The 16,560-nt window shown below is 41.1% G+C and overlaps 1 protein-coding gene across 1 annotated transcript in view; it reads left to right on the top strand.

Annotated features, from left to right (window-relative positions):
* Nucleotides 1-16,560, top strand: part of ESRRG (estrogen related receptor gamma) — a 276,236-nt gene that overhangs the window by 191,331 nt on the left and 68,345 nt on the right. Inside the window, exon 5 of the mRNA XM_015405927.1 lies at nucleotides 8,588-8,749. Coding sequence (XP_015261413.1) covers nucleotides 8,588-8,749 — 162 coding nt within the window. The remainder of the gene's footprint in view (nucleotides 1-8,587; nucleotides 8,750-16,560) is intronic.

Genomic DNA, 16,560 nt, shown 5'->3' with positions numbered 1-16,560 from the left:
TGCTGAGACTCAGGGTGGATTGCAGACTACAAGAACAATGCAGTCATAACAGCATAAGCCAGGGATGTCAAATATGTAACCCGGGGGCCGGATGAGGCCCCCGGAGGGCTTCTATCAGGCTCGCACTGGAACTGGCCATCTCCTGCTTCCAGTTCTGTTGCTGCTGCTGCATCATAGCTTATTTCGCTAGTCTCTCTCAATTGCTCAGCCATTTCATGTTTTCCCCTGGGTCCTAGACTCAGAACTCTGAGCATGAGATTTCTGTGGTGAATATCAGTAAATCAAAAGTAGGTTTGCAGCTTACAGATACACACTTGAACAGCATACTGAAGATTGCAACCGCACAGACATTTTAATGCAATAATTCAGAGCAAGACGTGTCGGTTATCAGATACTGTAAAATAAACAAAATATTGCAAGAGTGCTAATGTTTTAAGCATGTTTTTACTTTGAGTAAAAGAAATCTTTGTGTTTGTGTCCTTTATAAAGTTTATATCTCCAGTACCTGGCATTACATTTTATAACAAATATGGCCCCGCCCAACGAGGTCACATTTATGTCAGATCCGGCCCTCATAACAAATGAACCCCTGGCATAAGCCATCCAGTGAACAATGCAATAGGATTCTAATTACAGAATTAGTAGTCAATGTAAACTACAGTTGTCTACAGAACGTGCAATAGAATTACACAGGCAGAAGACAATGCAGTAACAGTTCATATTAATTTACCAGTAGATATATTAGTTAATTGGTCTGTAATTTCCAATTCAGGATCCTCCCTGAATTTCTTTTTAAAAACTGGTATTTTGTTTGCTAGAGAGGCCAGTTTTTAGTGACAACACGTAACTGTTGGTAAGAACAACAATTTCACATTTGAGTTCTCTAAGAACCATTGGAAAGGGTATGCCATCTGAACCTGGAAACCTATTGTTTTCAATTGTCCCAATTGCCCTAGAATTTTTCTATTATTGCCTTTATTTGACCCGATATTTCAGATACCTTTCCTGAAAACAGCCCTTCTGGTGTAGCCTTATATTTTCCACAGTGAAAACAAGCACACTAAAAAAATATATCAATTTTTCCACTAATTGTTTATCTTCCTACCTCCTTTGTTATCCAACATCCTAACCACTTTCCTGGCCACTTTTCTGTCCCTGATGTAGTTCAAGAAAATCTTATTGTTTGTGTTAATGGTTTTAGGAGTCTGCTCTTCAGATTCTCTTTTTGATCACCTGTTGTCAATGTACATTTATTTTTCCAGAACCTGTGCACCTTTCATTCATCTCTTTTGGGCAAGCCTTCTGCTTTTTAAAGAAAGCTGTTTGGCTTCCTTGACTTGGATTGGCATTGTTGTAGACTTGGTGGGATGTTTCCTTTCATAGCATAGCATCCCCACAAAACTAGTTTGTTAGCCTGTGGAAAAAGGAATTGCTGGCTGACACTGCTTGTGAATGCTTTTATGTTTTGATTGTCACTTTTAAAATGGTTGTTTAAACAGTGGCACCAGTGTCTGGGGGACAAAAGTGCCTCTGCTTTGGACAAGAGTGATAAAAAGCTCCTAGAATTATACTGATGGCACTTGCCTAGTTATGTCAAAATGCAGTGTGTTGTTTATCACTTCTCATTCATAGCAGTGGATACAGCTGTAAACCATACACATGGGCCTATGGAGACAGGGGGAACAAAAAATATGATGAACTGTAAGCAAAAGGACATTTTAGCTATGTCAAAGGGAAAAGAAACCAGTTTTACATAAAATTAAGGCTTAAGTGAACATATGGCATAGTTTCCTTTTGCCTTTCCAAAAAACATTATGCTGATTATACCTTCAATTGTCCAATCTGGCATCTTCCACACAGTCTGCGTAAGCTGTTCCACCACTCTGTAAATACAATCTAGGGCTGCATTAAGCAGATTTTGTGCATTATAATAAAAACTTTTTGATAATACAATAAAATTCAATAAACTCTAATTCTTAATTTCATTAGAGCTTTAGATTTTCTGGATGCACAGATTGCCAGCTTTTCATTTATTTTATATAATGTGTCATTGAGTTGAATTACTGACAGCTCGACACACACATGCACAATTAAACCTTTTATCATAGACATAGGTTAATGCTGATGGGCTGAAAATGCCAGGAATCAAAGGGCAAAATCCCCTGTGAATTTGTCCTGTGCACTGAAATGAATGAGAGGGGTACAAGAATACTCCCTCCCCATTTCAACAGAGTATGTGAAGGATTCCCTGTGGGTTGTGCTCCCAGGTTTATAGCTGAAATAATTCTGATGGAGTATATTATGAAACTTCAGAAGATGCCTAAACCTTTTTCAGTAAGATCGAGACAAACTAGCCTCCAGTTTCCACATAACATAATTTTTTATACACTGGCTCTTGATGACTTCTTTTAGTTTATCCTGAAAGAAACACTTATAAAGTTTAACTTTGCATCCGTTCCAGTAAGTGTGGTGAGCAAACAGTAAAATCACTTTGGTTGAGTAAGTAGCCTGGGAGATTTTCTGTATTCTGACAGATAGTTTGTGCACAACAAAGGCAGTGGAATGAAAATTGGGTTTTATTGATTCTAATTAGGGAAATGTTAAATAAGATTTACCTAGAAACTGTGCTTGTGGCTATTCAGTTCCCTGACTGATAGGGTTTCATGAGCACATTCAAAACGCCTCTGTGTTTGTACTTCAATATTTGGAACACTGTTCCTTGTAGCAAAATAATAGGGATTAGAAAATATCCACAACAGGGATGCCTGGGTCATTTTTTAAAAAGTCCCTTTTGTCTCACCGGACCCTAGTTGTCTCTCTGCATTGCCAGAACAATATCTGCTGAAATTTTGTTATGGACAAATGAAACTGTACAGCATCCAGAATCACTGCATGAAGTTTCCAGTCAGTTTCCAGACTCCATTTTATTACACAGACTAACAAAGCCAGTTGAAGAACTATCCACCCATTGATTTGCTTGTTTCCTGGTTGAGCCAGAATGGTGTAGTGGTTAGAGTGTCAGACTACAATCTGGGAGACCCAGGTTTGAACCCTCACTTGTGCCATGGAAGCTTGCTGGATGGCCTTGGGCCAGTCACACACTCTCAGCCTGACCCTACCTCGCAGAGGAGGAGAGGAGAGCTGCTTTGAGGAGGGGAATAAACGAAGCAAATATATGTATATGCATCTATTGCCTTTGAGCACAAGTGTTATCTATTCTGGTTATTTTAAAATTTACAGATAATTCCACATAGGTAGCTATGTCAGTAAACACACATTCACACTCACAAGCCGGATGAGACGTGAGAGATCTGTGATGAGGAAGGGTTGGATATTTCCGTGTGGAAAAGGACTGTTGATGGAGAATCTGAGCTCTCTCAGCAACTTTACTCTGTTTATAAGCAGCTGTATGGGGGGCGGGGAGAAGCAATTTGTATTCCTCATGTACACAATTTTGCCCATTCATGTGCAAAAGGGATGGTTTTTTAAAAAATAAATAAATCGCATGATAAGGGTACAAAACCTTGGATTTTATCTCACCTTACTCCAAATGTTGAAGATTTTTCTCCTAGCCAGTTAATATCCAGTATCAAAGCCTAGTGGGGAGGAAAAGAAATATTCAAGTGCGGCAGTGCAGCAAAGAAAGGTGTGGAAGGTGTAAAGACTTAGCCCTGCTCACTCACACATCCTTCTTTTGTTTAAGAATGCCGTCTTCCGAGCTACCACATTTGAAGGTCCTGTAAAAGAACAAAAAAATCCGTGCATCTTTTCAACGCTTGTCTGTGCCTGCTCTGCAACTGGGAAACAAAGAATTTGCAGGGAGAAAACATGTTTCCTATGGAAACAAAGAATAAAACAAAAATACCTAGATGTGATAACTTCAGTTAAAAAATACAGCTAAAAATTCTGTCCCAAACTGTCTCTATAGACAAGCTATTGCTTTAGTGACTTGCCTGGACAGCTCCACTGCTGTTCAGCATTCTATTCTTTAGGCTTCTGACCTGCATCTAGTTTTCTAGCATTCATGGACAGCTCCTGTGCTGATTAGACTGTGGCAGCCAGCCCTTAACTCTGATTGGGCTAGGCTGCATCCTATTTGAATGGAAACGGGACACAGAGCATAGTGTGTATGTGTGGGGAGGGATCTTTTTGTTTGTTTGTTTGTTTGTATGCTTGTTTGTTTGTTTGTAGTGGTGTATTCCTGAACTGGAATAATTGGTTCACACAATGGAAGGAAGTGAGCAGTTGGGTTCCCACAAGAATCAGTATTAGGACTGGAACAATTTAATTTTTTCATAAATTATTAGGATTTGGGGCCAGGCAGTGTCGTAGGCAAATTTTCAGTGCCATGGGTAAATTGGGTGAGTGAGCAACTACATGGCAAACCAGTTTCAATGTGGATAAGTGTAAGGTGATACATATTGGAACAAAACATGAGAATAAACATATGCTCTTGGCATCTGAACTGGCTGAGATTGAGACTGAAAGAGATCTTGGGGTTCTTGTGGAAAACGCAATGGAAATGTTGACCCAGTGTGTGGCAACAGTGGAAAAAGTCAAACCCCGTTCTAAGAGTTATTAGGAAAGGGTCTGAAAATGAAATGGCCAATATTATAATGCCCTTGTATAAAGCTATGGTGTGGCCTCATTTGGACACTGTATGAAATTCTGATCTCAAAAAGCACATTGCAGAACCAGAAAAAGGCAAGCCAAGTCAACCAAGATGATTACGGAGTCAGAGTACCTTTCCTTTGAGGAAAGGCTGGAGGGCCTGGGAGTTCTTTAATCTAGAAAAAAGATGGCTGGGAGTTCTTTAATCTAGAAAAAATACATGATAGAGGCTTACAGCCCATGCTAGCCTGATTTATCAGAATTTGGAAGCTAAGCAGGGCTAGTATTTGGAAGGGAGACCACCAAGGAATACCAGGGTCACAGCATGGAGGCAGGCAATGGCAAAGCACCTCTGAACATCTCGTGCCTTGAAAACTGTATGGGGTTACCATAAATCAAGGGGGGGCATGATAGAGGTTTATAACTTTATGCGTGGAGTGGAGAAATTGGATAGAGGGAGCTTTTTCTCCCTCTCCCATAATACTAGCTGAGGGAGGTAATGGAATCCTGAAATGGTAATATTTTTAGTTATTAAAATATTTATATCTCACGTTTGCTCTTTTGATAGCAGTTTTGAACATTACTCCATGTAAATCAAGGATCCTCAGCCTTGCTGCATCTATAGTTATTTTGGGGTTGACAGTGGGCACTATTGACAAAATGGGTTCCACATGGTTGGGACCAATCGGGAGGTTCCACAAAATGTTTGGAGGTTCCAAGCTAAGTGTCCAACTATGATGGATAAAGGCAGCAGCTTCTAAGTAGGCACCCCTTGTAGAGCAAAGGTCATTCTTCCTGAACTTTTCTGAAGCACCTCCTGCACTGAAAAGATGGATAATTTTTCTCTGAGGAAGAGACTGTTTAGTTTCTGTTTCCAAGCAAAGGAGAAATTATGCAAGATACATGCTCGGTTGATTTTCTGCTTGCAAGGAGGGTTTTTATTAAAAAAAAATTATGGAAACATTAAAAATGTGCCCCCCACACAAACACCACCACCCTCTGAAGTCCTAAGTATACTTTCTGCCATTTCAGGGTTCCACTGCCTGGTCTCCACCATATTCTGGTGTATTTGTAGACTAGGACAAAAGAGAAAGAATGTTGGATCAATCCCCAAATGAATTCAGTGGGAGATACTGAAAGTCAACCCTGCTGTCTCTGCATGGGCATGCCATGGATTCTGTCCCTTGGCCATGCTAGAATGTGATGGAATACTGGAAACAGGTTCTTTTTAAAATAAAGGGATAGTTACAGCTTTTGTAAGCTCTAGGAAGAAAGATTTTTTAAAAAATAAATTTCCCTCCCCCCAGTGGATTCATGACTGACAAGGGAAATCTCTAGATACATACCATCCCCGTATCTGAAGAAGTGAGCACTTACTCATGAAAGCTCATACCCTGTCACAAATTTTGTTAGCCTTTAAGGTGCTCTTGCTCTTTTCCACTGCTACAGTCAGACTAACGTAGCTACCCATCAGTCCCCCTAGGTGCACACATGACTGAAGCATGAACTCCTTCTCAGCAACACATTTTTAGGGATAGGCACAGACTGGGAAAATGCAGTTCAGTTTGTGGTCTGAGGTGTGCCTAGTTTGCGAACCATGAACTGTCACATACTTTTAGCCACCAATTGAACTACTTCAGTTCATGACCTGGTAGAATCCCTCCTGGTGTGCTAGAGACACCAAACTCTCAGGAGATCTCTGGCTGACTCTCCTCTACCTGCCATCCAAGTTTGGTGAGGATTGGATTTACAGGGTCTGAGTTACAGCCCTCCAAAGAAGGTGCCACCAAGAAAGACCCCATGGATCCAATCCTCACCAAACTTGGATGGCAGGTAGATGACTCCCTGTAATTTTGGTGTGTGTAGCTTGCACAGGATCCATTTTATACACCCCTGATCCTCCTGAACCTGTGCCTGTCAAAATGACTGACAGGAGGTCATTTTGACAGGCACAGGTTCAGGAGTTTCAGGACTGTATAGAACGGATCCAGTGCAAGCTAGAGATATCAAAATCACTGGGGACCTCCCCCAGATGCTTCTCTACATGCCCTCCAAGTTCTACCTCCACTATTGTTTTGAAGTTTGGAGAACATTTAGATTGAGTGGAGACAGTCTGTCTGGAAATGTATCCGTCTACGAACAGATGGAAAGTGTGGAAACCTGCCACAAACTTCGCTTTGTGATCCATTAACCAGCCAGTTTAAACCAGAACTTTAGTTCATGAGCCAGTTTATGCCCATCCCTACACATTTTCACATACACTATTGTCCCGATGTCGGGACCGCCAGCCCCCCCACGTCACCAACAAGGCCACTCCCGATGCCAGGAGGGCAGCCCCTGGGTCCTCCTCTACTTACCTGAGGCTCCGGGGAAGACCAGAACACGCCAGCCGAGGAGAGACCGCCAGCGGTCCACATACCAATCCCAAACAGCGGCAGTAGAAGAGCTGTCGGGAGCTTGTCCACCTGCGCCGCGTTTGGGCTCCGCGTCCTGAACAGAGCCGCCCAGCTGCATCTAACCCAAATCTGGAAGGAGTAGTGGAGATCGCGACCCCACCCCGGAGTCCTCAGCTATGTAGGGGGGCAGAGCTCGGGAAGAGAGGAGGGCGGGGAGAGCACAGGGAACACTGGGACACAGGGGTGGGGAATAAAAGGAAGCAGCAACAAGAGGCCAGGGATGACTACCTGGATTGGGAAAGGGCAACGCTGGAAAAGAGAGACGCAGAGAGCCAACCATCCAGAAAGATCGGATTGGTAGGGACAGTGAAGTAACCTCCCTCCTCGTTCAAGTGTCTGAGGCCCCTGCTGCTTTAAGGTCGGGACACCAAGGTGGTGGAGCAAGGGGGACTAGAGGACTTTAGCAGTAGCAAGGGGGAACCGTCAGGATCCTGTGACAACTATAGACAAGATTCAGATTCTCTCTCTCAGCCTTATAAATTGAACTCAGTGCTCTTCCGTGGCTGAGAGCCTTATATATTGCACTCACTGCTCTTCTGTGACTAAGATCCTTCAACACATACTGTCCTCCTAACCTCCATGAAGTGGACCAGGTGGTCTGAACCAGGCCAGTCTGAGAAACAGATTGTGTAGGGGATGGCATTGACAAGCAATCAGGCCCAATTATGTATGCATGTATGTACATATGTACGTACGTATGTACATATGTATTCATTCATTCATTCCCTGCCTTTCTCCCCAATGGGCACCCAAAGCAGCTTACATTATTCTACTCTCCTCCATTTTATCCTCACAACAACCCTATGAGGTAGGGTAGACTGAGAGTGTGTGACTGTCCCAAGGTCACTCAACAGGCTTCCATGGCAGAATGGAGATTCAAACATGGGTCTCCCCATATCTCCAACACTCTAACCACTACATTATATGCTCTTTCAAGTCCCATAACAAGAAGACTCAGTTGAGTCAGCCCAGAAAGAAGGTAACATAATTTCTGGCTCTTGAAATTGCTCAGTAATGAGCCCAGACTAAAAACACACACATGAATGCTCTGCTTCTGGGCCACATATGAACTTTCATGCCTGTGCATGTATCTCCCCTCTTCTCCTAACCGCTATGAAGTTTACATGCCCATGCATGTAAAAGTAATTGCATTTTAATCTCCACTGATTTAAGGAAGTCTGGATGGTGGCATGTACCCTGGCAGTATCCAAGGCCTAGCAGATGTCTGACTTTACAAATTGCTGATGCTAGCTTTATTTTTTATTTAGCTGGTTGTATAGAATTACACATGTATCTTGATTCAGTGGCATAAATAGCAACAATCTCATTTATCTCAGTAGATCAGGGCTACATACCAAAATTAATAAGGAAATGTGTGTGTGTGTGTGTGTGTGTGTGTGTGTTTTGCTGTGCCGAATGTATCTGCTGTTGTAAGTCTTGGGTGGAGTCAGTGGAGCAGTCATGCAAAACTTAATTTTTATGATAATGATAATAGCTCATACCCTGATCCTTCTTTACAGATAACAAGATTGTCTCTCATTTGCTGGTGGCTGAACCAGAGAAGATCTATGCTATGCCTGACCCCACTGTGCCAGACAGTGACATCAAAGCCCTCACCACTCTTTGTGACCTGGCAGACAGAGAACTGGTGGTCATCATCGGATGGGCTAAACATATTCCAGGTATGTACCAAGTAGATTTGGTGTCAGTACAATGATTTCCGCTTGATACAAACCATGACATGGATTAATTTTATTATGGTGAAATGTGGTTACTTTTTTCCTGTGTTTAGTTTTGTTTCCAAATTCTTATGCAGCACAACAGTCAGATACCTTTAAACCCCTTTGATTTTAGAGGAACCTCAGCGTAAGTCACTGTTGGCTTGTAGACAACATTATTTTTATATTTATTCCCAGCAGAGGATGATGCTTTCAGCCTCATTATGTTAATGTGATTTTCTTCATTTTATGAAAGCGAGTTGAGTCCATGAGTCATGAATAGATTCTTTTCTTGTCCCTCTCCTGCTTTATGATGGCTGTCCAGTGTTAAGGAGGTATTTCCTAACTTTTAGAAGCTGAAGGCTCAAAGTTCTTAATGTCTTCTTGCCTTCTCTGGACTGAATCAGTACTTGTGCATAATAGGAATAGCTAGCAGGAACAAGATGTCACCAGGGAAAAGATGACTACTGTCTAAAAAATGCAGGGATAGTTGTAAATCCTTGCTTTTGTGATCACCAGAGTTCAGGAAAACACCATTCCTTTACCTCCTATACATGATGCTCTGTACAAACCTACTTCCTCTGTACCAGGGATGAAAATATGTTTGCTTGTTTACATGAATCAAGAATAGTGACCAAAGTTTAAAACACTGGGTTGCCTCCAAAGACCATTTTCTGCTACAGGAAAGGGGGGTATTTCCAGTTCCATTGCAGCCTCCCTCTTTGCCTCCTGTGCTGTTCCTGTCCTCATGAGCAGCAATGTGGGGAATTCATTAGGCTTCAGAAGTAGGGACAATCAGCATAAATTTCACCCACCCACTTTTGCTGGTATAAGTTCCTTACACCAGCAGAAAGTGAACTTTGGATTCAACCTATTCTGTGTTAGGATATGCTATACCAGGGGTGGCCAAACTTGCTTAAAGTAAGAGCCACATAGAATAAATGTCAGATGTCTGAGAGCTGCAAGACATGAACAAATATTGCATATACATTTTTATTAGACAGTATGCAAATTTGCTTTTTATTAACATTAAATGAGAGAAAGAGAAAAGTGGAAAGAGAGAAAGAGAAAGGTGGAAAGAAAGGAGGAGAGAAAAACAGAAACAAAGAAAGCAAATACATGGGCGAGGGAGGGGGAGAAGGGAGAGAGAGAGAGAGAGAAGATAAGGAAGGGGGAGAGAGAGACAGAGAGAAAGGTGGAAAGAGGTGGAAAGGAAGCAAATAGATGGGGAGGGAGGGAGGAAGGGGGAAGAGAGAGAGAGAGAGGTGAAAAGAAAGCAAATAAATGGGGAGGGAGGCAGAGGTGGAAAGAAAGCAACTTTAACTTTAAATGTGTTCTCCAAGCCCCCCGCACCCACACCCTACGTGGCTTGGAGAAGGGATTTAAAGAGACAAATGCCTTCACCAAGCCAAGCCAGCAGACCGGTGGGGTGGTGCTTGGAGAACTCATTTTAATTTAAATGGGGAGGGAGGAGAGAGAGAGAGAGTGTGTGTAAGTAGATGGGAGGAGGAAGGGAGAGGTGGAAAGAAAGCAACATTAACTTAAAATGCATCCTCCAAGCCCACCCACACTGGCTAGTTTGGCTTGGAGAAGGGATTTAAAGAAATATATGTTTTCTCAAAGCCAGCCGGGGGGGGGCTTTGAGAATGCCTGTAAAATTAAATTTGTTTTCTTTCTCTGCCCCCCCCCCCCCATCTCAAGCCTACCCAGGAAGGGAAATTCTGGCTGGAGAAGGGAAGACCAATCAGGGAGGCATGCCTCCCCTTTGCTTCTCCAGTCTCCCTGCCATACAATATGTGTGAAAGAGTTGCATGCTGCTCCCAAGCCACAGTTTGGCCACCCCTGTGCTATACTAACTGATTTTGTGTGATTTATACTGCATTTCCTGCAAAGTAATGTACTAAATGGGAGCTAGTGCAAACTTGGCCTAAAATTAAAAATAGTGTGTAATGGCCACTCACTGTCCTTAATTTGCTACAACTGTGTAGCCAAAGTCATGTTAATATGACCACGATGCACTCTTTTGAATGCTGCATTGTCTTAATAGTTCCATACGGTACCTACAAGTACAGAAAATAAACAGTTACCACACTTAATTTTTTCTATTAATTTCTTTAAAATATTCATACGTCTGCTTTTCCTCTGGCATAGCTAGAACCCAAGACAGGTAACAACATAAGAATTACAGTAAAAATGAATACTAAATGGTCCTTTAAACAATAAATAAGCAATCAGCTGGTTCCTAATCCTGGGGTAATCCTATTACTACGCCCAAAGAGCAAGTCAAAGCATGCCGAATGCCTTTATGAATAATACGGTCTTGCAACCTGTTCTAAAGGCAACCAAAATGGATGCTTGCCTCATCTCCTCTGGGAGGCCATTCCAGAACAGAAGGCCAGAATCCAAATTAACCAGGGTCCAACAACCAGGCAGAGCAAAGTTGCTGCAGGAGCGGTGGTCCATCAAACATGTTATGAATGGCTTTAGAGTTAAGCACCAACACCTTGAACGGAGGTTAGAAAAAACTGATGACCTGTGAAGGGAGCTCAGAATAGGTATAATATGTTCCCTATGGATAGCCCCTCATACGAAACAGTCTACCACATTCTTACCAACTGTGATTTTCACATTGTTTTCAAGGGCAGCCCCGCTGTAGAACATGCTACAATAAAGGTACTGTAGAGTCAAGTCATCTGTCTGCACATAAGAGGCAATCTTATAGCCACCTGGAGCCAAAAGGAAAAGATGGGTGCAGACATTTTACTAAATAAATAATACATATCCATTTTGCTAAGAAGGTCGCCTGCTTTCCCAGTAGATGAGGACCAAGCAAAACTTTTGAAGCCTCCTAAAGTGGGAGCAAAACTCTTTCTTAAGTCAGTGACCCTTGTGACTGTTTTGTCTTATACATCTCAGCTTGAGGCAATGGGAAGTAATTATTTGGGAAAGTAGCTAAATACTTGAAATGTTTCCTTGGGTTCTTGGGATTCATTTCTCCCACCACGCAGACACACTTCTTTCCTCTCCTCCCCTCTCCCCATGTCAGATTTAGAATATGTTTTCACCGCAGTGCTGGGAAGCCTGCACAGATATTGTGGACTCCCATTTTAACTGCTTTCTGACTTAATAGACAAGGCAGTTTGCAGAGCTGTCAGTTTGTCCCCTTTCAGAGATATTAAATTCTGGAGAAGAAGAATGAAATACCTGTTCATGTTTTAGTGAGATGAAAGCCTACATTTGTACATTTCACTCAGTTTGGATTTGTGTTGGCATTGCTCTATCCTAAAATAGCTAGCATTTTTAGGCAGCTATTAGCCATGGGGACTGCTGTATCTTAATGTCATCAGACAACACAATCATTTTTCTCGATCACATGACAAATATAATCTGTAGTAGGAACCTGAAACCAAAGATTTTACTTTTTCCAATCAATACATGATGTTCAGCCTTTTCCCTCCCTGTCGCCCTTAGCTCTTTTGTTCCCTACTCAATAACTAAGTGCTTGGTTGCACTGCCTGCTAAAGTGCCAACAGATTTCCAGCAAACTTGGGGAGGACACAATGGATTGTGAGTTGAACATATCCTTGGTTTGCAAGAAAAAACATGTATCTGCCTGATACCGTGCTAAAACTGGGTTGCCAGGCACATAATGTCCGAAGGCGAACTTTACATGTATTACATAAAATAGGGGGGGGGGAGAGACACATCCATACTTGCTGATATACACTCTAAATGAACAGCAGACACAAGGAGAAGATGTTTTAATGTAAGAGTTTGACAATAAAGTGGTAGATTTAGCCATTGTCCATTGGTTCAGAAGTCAATATATGATCAGCATAGATTGTATAAATGAATCCACACGTATGATATAAATAGTTTGGTGTGTAGCTTTGTTTCTCAGACTGTGTTGTTTTGTTTTTTATAAAGTTCTCCTCAGTGCTTGCCTAACACTTTGACTCTGGCACTGTCTCCTTCAGTGAATTTGAACAATATAAAACACAATTCTGACTGATTCTAATTACTTCCCCCAAACCAAATAATACACAACAATCAATATGTATCTAAATCATAATTTGCTTAGAAAGGAGGACAGTTAGAACACATTCTGAACAGTTCCATATTTCCTGCACAGAAGGAATTTAGTTGTTCAGAGTTTGCCTCACAAATGGCTTATAAACGAGCTTTTGAATCATGAGCAATGTTTTTCTGGTACAGTTAACTTATTTCTGTCTCCTTAAACTAGTTTGTCTTTATGCTTTGAATGCTACAGTAATTTCTTTAATCAAATTGATGGAAGTCCTTTTCCCAGCCCACACTGAAACCAATTTATTGGTCATGATACGCCAGCTATGTTACTAACAGTCGTAACGAACTGTCAGGCAATATCGCAGTGAAGCTAATTTGAAGTCATTAGGTGTGCAGCGTTCAGGCAACAATTTGTTACAGTGGTTAGGAACACAGCTGACATTTCTGAATGGCTTTGTTCGGAGCAGGTCTAGATGAGCCCAAGCAAATTGTAAACTAATTTAAACATCACTCTGTATTATACTAGCTACTTTGTCTTACACTGGTTGCTAATAAAGCACCTCAGATTAAGTCAAAGCTAGTTAAATAGGTGAGTTTGAGTTTCATATCTGGGCAATGCCTATATCAGTCTTACCAGGCTGGGGGCACTTGCCCTAGAAGTCGGTCAATAATGCATCATGGTGATTGCCAAAGATCTTTTATCAGTTTGATTTGTGTTGTGAGTACCTGGTATAGGCTTGGGTGTGGAGGAAACAGGGGAGGAGAGAGCGAGAGAGAGAGAGAATAAAACAATGGTTCAGTGCCTGCAGTTAGCAGAGGAAGCTCAATTACAGTCCTGAAATCAGAAGCACTGGTGAGCTATTGTGGAAAACTGGGCCTCAAAGCTAACTAACTCTCTGGTAAACCTTTTTGAAATACAGACCTGATTGGATAAACATTTTCACTTACTGTTTGGCACTGCCTCACCAATAATACCAAATGTGGAATGGTTAAATGTGAATGGAGATGAGCATGTTCTTGAAGAGTTTTTTTAGATTGATTTGGGGTGATGGAGCAACCAACATGATTGCCAAAATCAAAGCTGATGACTGGCGTTAACATAAATCCATCGTAGTAGAACTGTCCTGCATCCCAGAGAGATCTGAATTATGCCAAGCGTTTATATTCTAAAGTAAATGAACCATTGTTGTTCTCAGTAGCCATTGGTGCAACTTGAAATCTGTTTTGCACCGAGCACCGTCTCATCGAATTATGTCTGCAACATCTCCTGCACTACACTGTTAAGACCTCGGCAGGCTGCAGATCCGGGGCTCTTCCATCATGTCCTGAAAAACCTTTCTCTTGCTCTCTCCCAACTCTGTCATATTTTGAACTAAACATCTGGCCTATAAAGAGTTCAGGAGAACTAGAATGCTCGTGGACTGCTTCATGATACCTGTGTTTGTGTTAACCAAATGTACTGCACTGCTCACATTTCTGGCTTCTTTTTCTAATGGACCTACACAGTTATCTGCAGTCTTGCAGTTCTTGTTGATCTGAACAAACAGCTGTTAAACAGAGGGGGAAAACAGAAAGGTTAGAGATGTATACATTTTGGCAGAATATGTTCTTAGTTGTTTAAATGTGTGTCAATCAGTCCTGGTATTCTGATTTAGTTTGTTTGTTTGTTTGACTTATATCTCGCCCTCCCTGCCAAGGCAGGCTAGTTGATTCTCTGCATTTGTAAAAATCCCAGCACAATAGGTATTTTCAAAAACGTTCCTCCACTGATTTTAAAATTTAACTAAACTAGCACCAGACTTCCTATACAGTCCGAAAAATTCAGGCATAATTCCACTGAAACTTCTAAAAGGAAATTTTGAATTAGAAATAATTTTTGGGAGAAATATTGTTATATGATATACTTCCAAACCATCTCCTCTTACATCACAAGACTGGGATCACTCTTTAAGATTTTGAGTTATCTCTGAGAGCTTCTGATGCTCTCTTAAATTCCATTAACATTAGTATGCAGGTGTAGCCATTTTTTACAATAAGCATTTAGTGAATAAAAAGGTATAGAAGTCTACAGAAAATGAATTGTTGAAAAAATACATAAATATATATTCATATGAAAAAATACATAAATATATATTCATATGGCTTTATCAGTAAATAGAATTAGCCTAGTTGCATTAATAAATCAAACAAATGAAAAGTGTTGTTGTGAAACATGACCACATCTTATCTGCAGAAGAAAATGATCACAATGGCATTAGGGAATTCTTGACTTTAGTTACAGGAGCGTAAAGGCACAAGAACAGATGATGGTGCCCTAATAGCCCTTTTTAAGAATGACAGGGCCCCACCATTAGCATCCTTTTATATCCTTGGAAATTGCTCATGCCTCGCTTTTCTGGTTCCTATCTGCCTGACTCTTTTTTATTTCTCTTTCAATTTCATCCGCGCTCGGATAAGCGCATGCTAACACAATATGATTGAGCTGTAAAATGGAACGCTGTCGCCTCTAATCTCTTTTATGTAGATATGGAGGTACTTCCACACTCCACTTCATTCTCTTTCCATTGTTGGCCTTTATAGAATGGGTTGCTGCGTAATGGAAGCTCACACTGCCGAATATTAGAGCTAGGTTTCACAGGGTGTGATAAGAAGATTATCAACCCAGCAGTCAGATCTATTGTTGTTCTTTCTGTCAGATTAAAATATTCCTATGTTCGGTAACTTCATTGGTTAAAATACTGCAGGTATTTAGGAAAGTACTAAGTCTGCCTTATTACCAGTGAGACAATACCTTCATTAGCTGACCTAGATAAAGTCATATAAAGAGTTTCATATGCAGAGCCCAACTTCAATTTTGAAAGTATTTGGTGCTCTCACTTTGGTGCTCTCAGTTTTGCTTTTGGATATCTTAAAAGAATAAAGCCCACTTTTCCATGACAAGAGAGTCTACTGATGTCTGACCACATTTTCAAAGTCACTTAGGTATTGTTTTCTGTAATGCAACTGTCTCATTGGCATTCTACAAAAATGCTCAGCGCGCTCCTTTTACTAAGTGGAAGCAGGAAACATTAAGCTCTTTAAATGGCATAACAGGAAGCTTAAGAGACAAAATGTTCTGTGTCATTTTTGCAGACACAAAACTCATCGACTAGACCAAAGACCTCTGCAACTTTTTACACTGATTTCTTTTTGTATGAAAACATTAAATTAGGAGTATCATTCAAAAATATCTACTGAGCATATGTTGTAAAATCATTTTGCTTGCCCGCAAATGCTTGACGTCTTATGTTTTTTAAACATTCTTGCTTGACTGTTGTTGCCCTGTTCGTAGGTTTATGTTAGGCTTTGGTTCCAAACGGTTGGGCAGAGAACGGCTTACAATCAGTTGAAATCCTGTGACTGTTACTGAGACACAAAAGCATAATATTAGCATAAAGCATACAAATAGCTGCACACAAACAGAAGCTTGCTATAATTATCAGATGACTTAAGAAGCAGAATATGTGTGTCCATTTGAAACCCCATAAATATGACAGAACAGAGGAGATTCTGGGAAGTATATACACAGCTGAATTGTAGCCGGGCCTTCTTCATTCTATTACCTACCATTTGATATGGTAAATTAATCAATGAAACTATGTTACTAAGTCAAGATAGTGATTTGTTGAGGGGTGAATACACATCCACCACCACACTTAGGATAATTCAAGTGATAAGGGGATTGGCACATGCAAATTTGTCTGATACCT

This window comes from Gekko japonicus, unplaced genomic scaffold, assembly GCF_001447785.1.
Source record: "Gekko japonicus isolate JY-2015 unplaced genomic scaffold, Gekko_japonicus_V1.1 scaffold279, whole genome shotgun sequence".
In the NCBI taxonomy this organism is placed as follows: domain Eukaryota; kingdom Metazoa; phylum Chordata; class Lepidosauria; order Squamata; family Gekkonidae; genus Gekko; species Gekko japonicus.
Note: the sequence above shows the minus strand (reverse complement) of the source record. Positions and strands in the feature narration are given on the sequence as shown.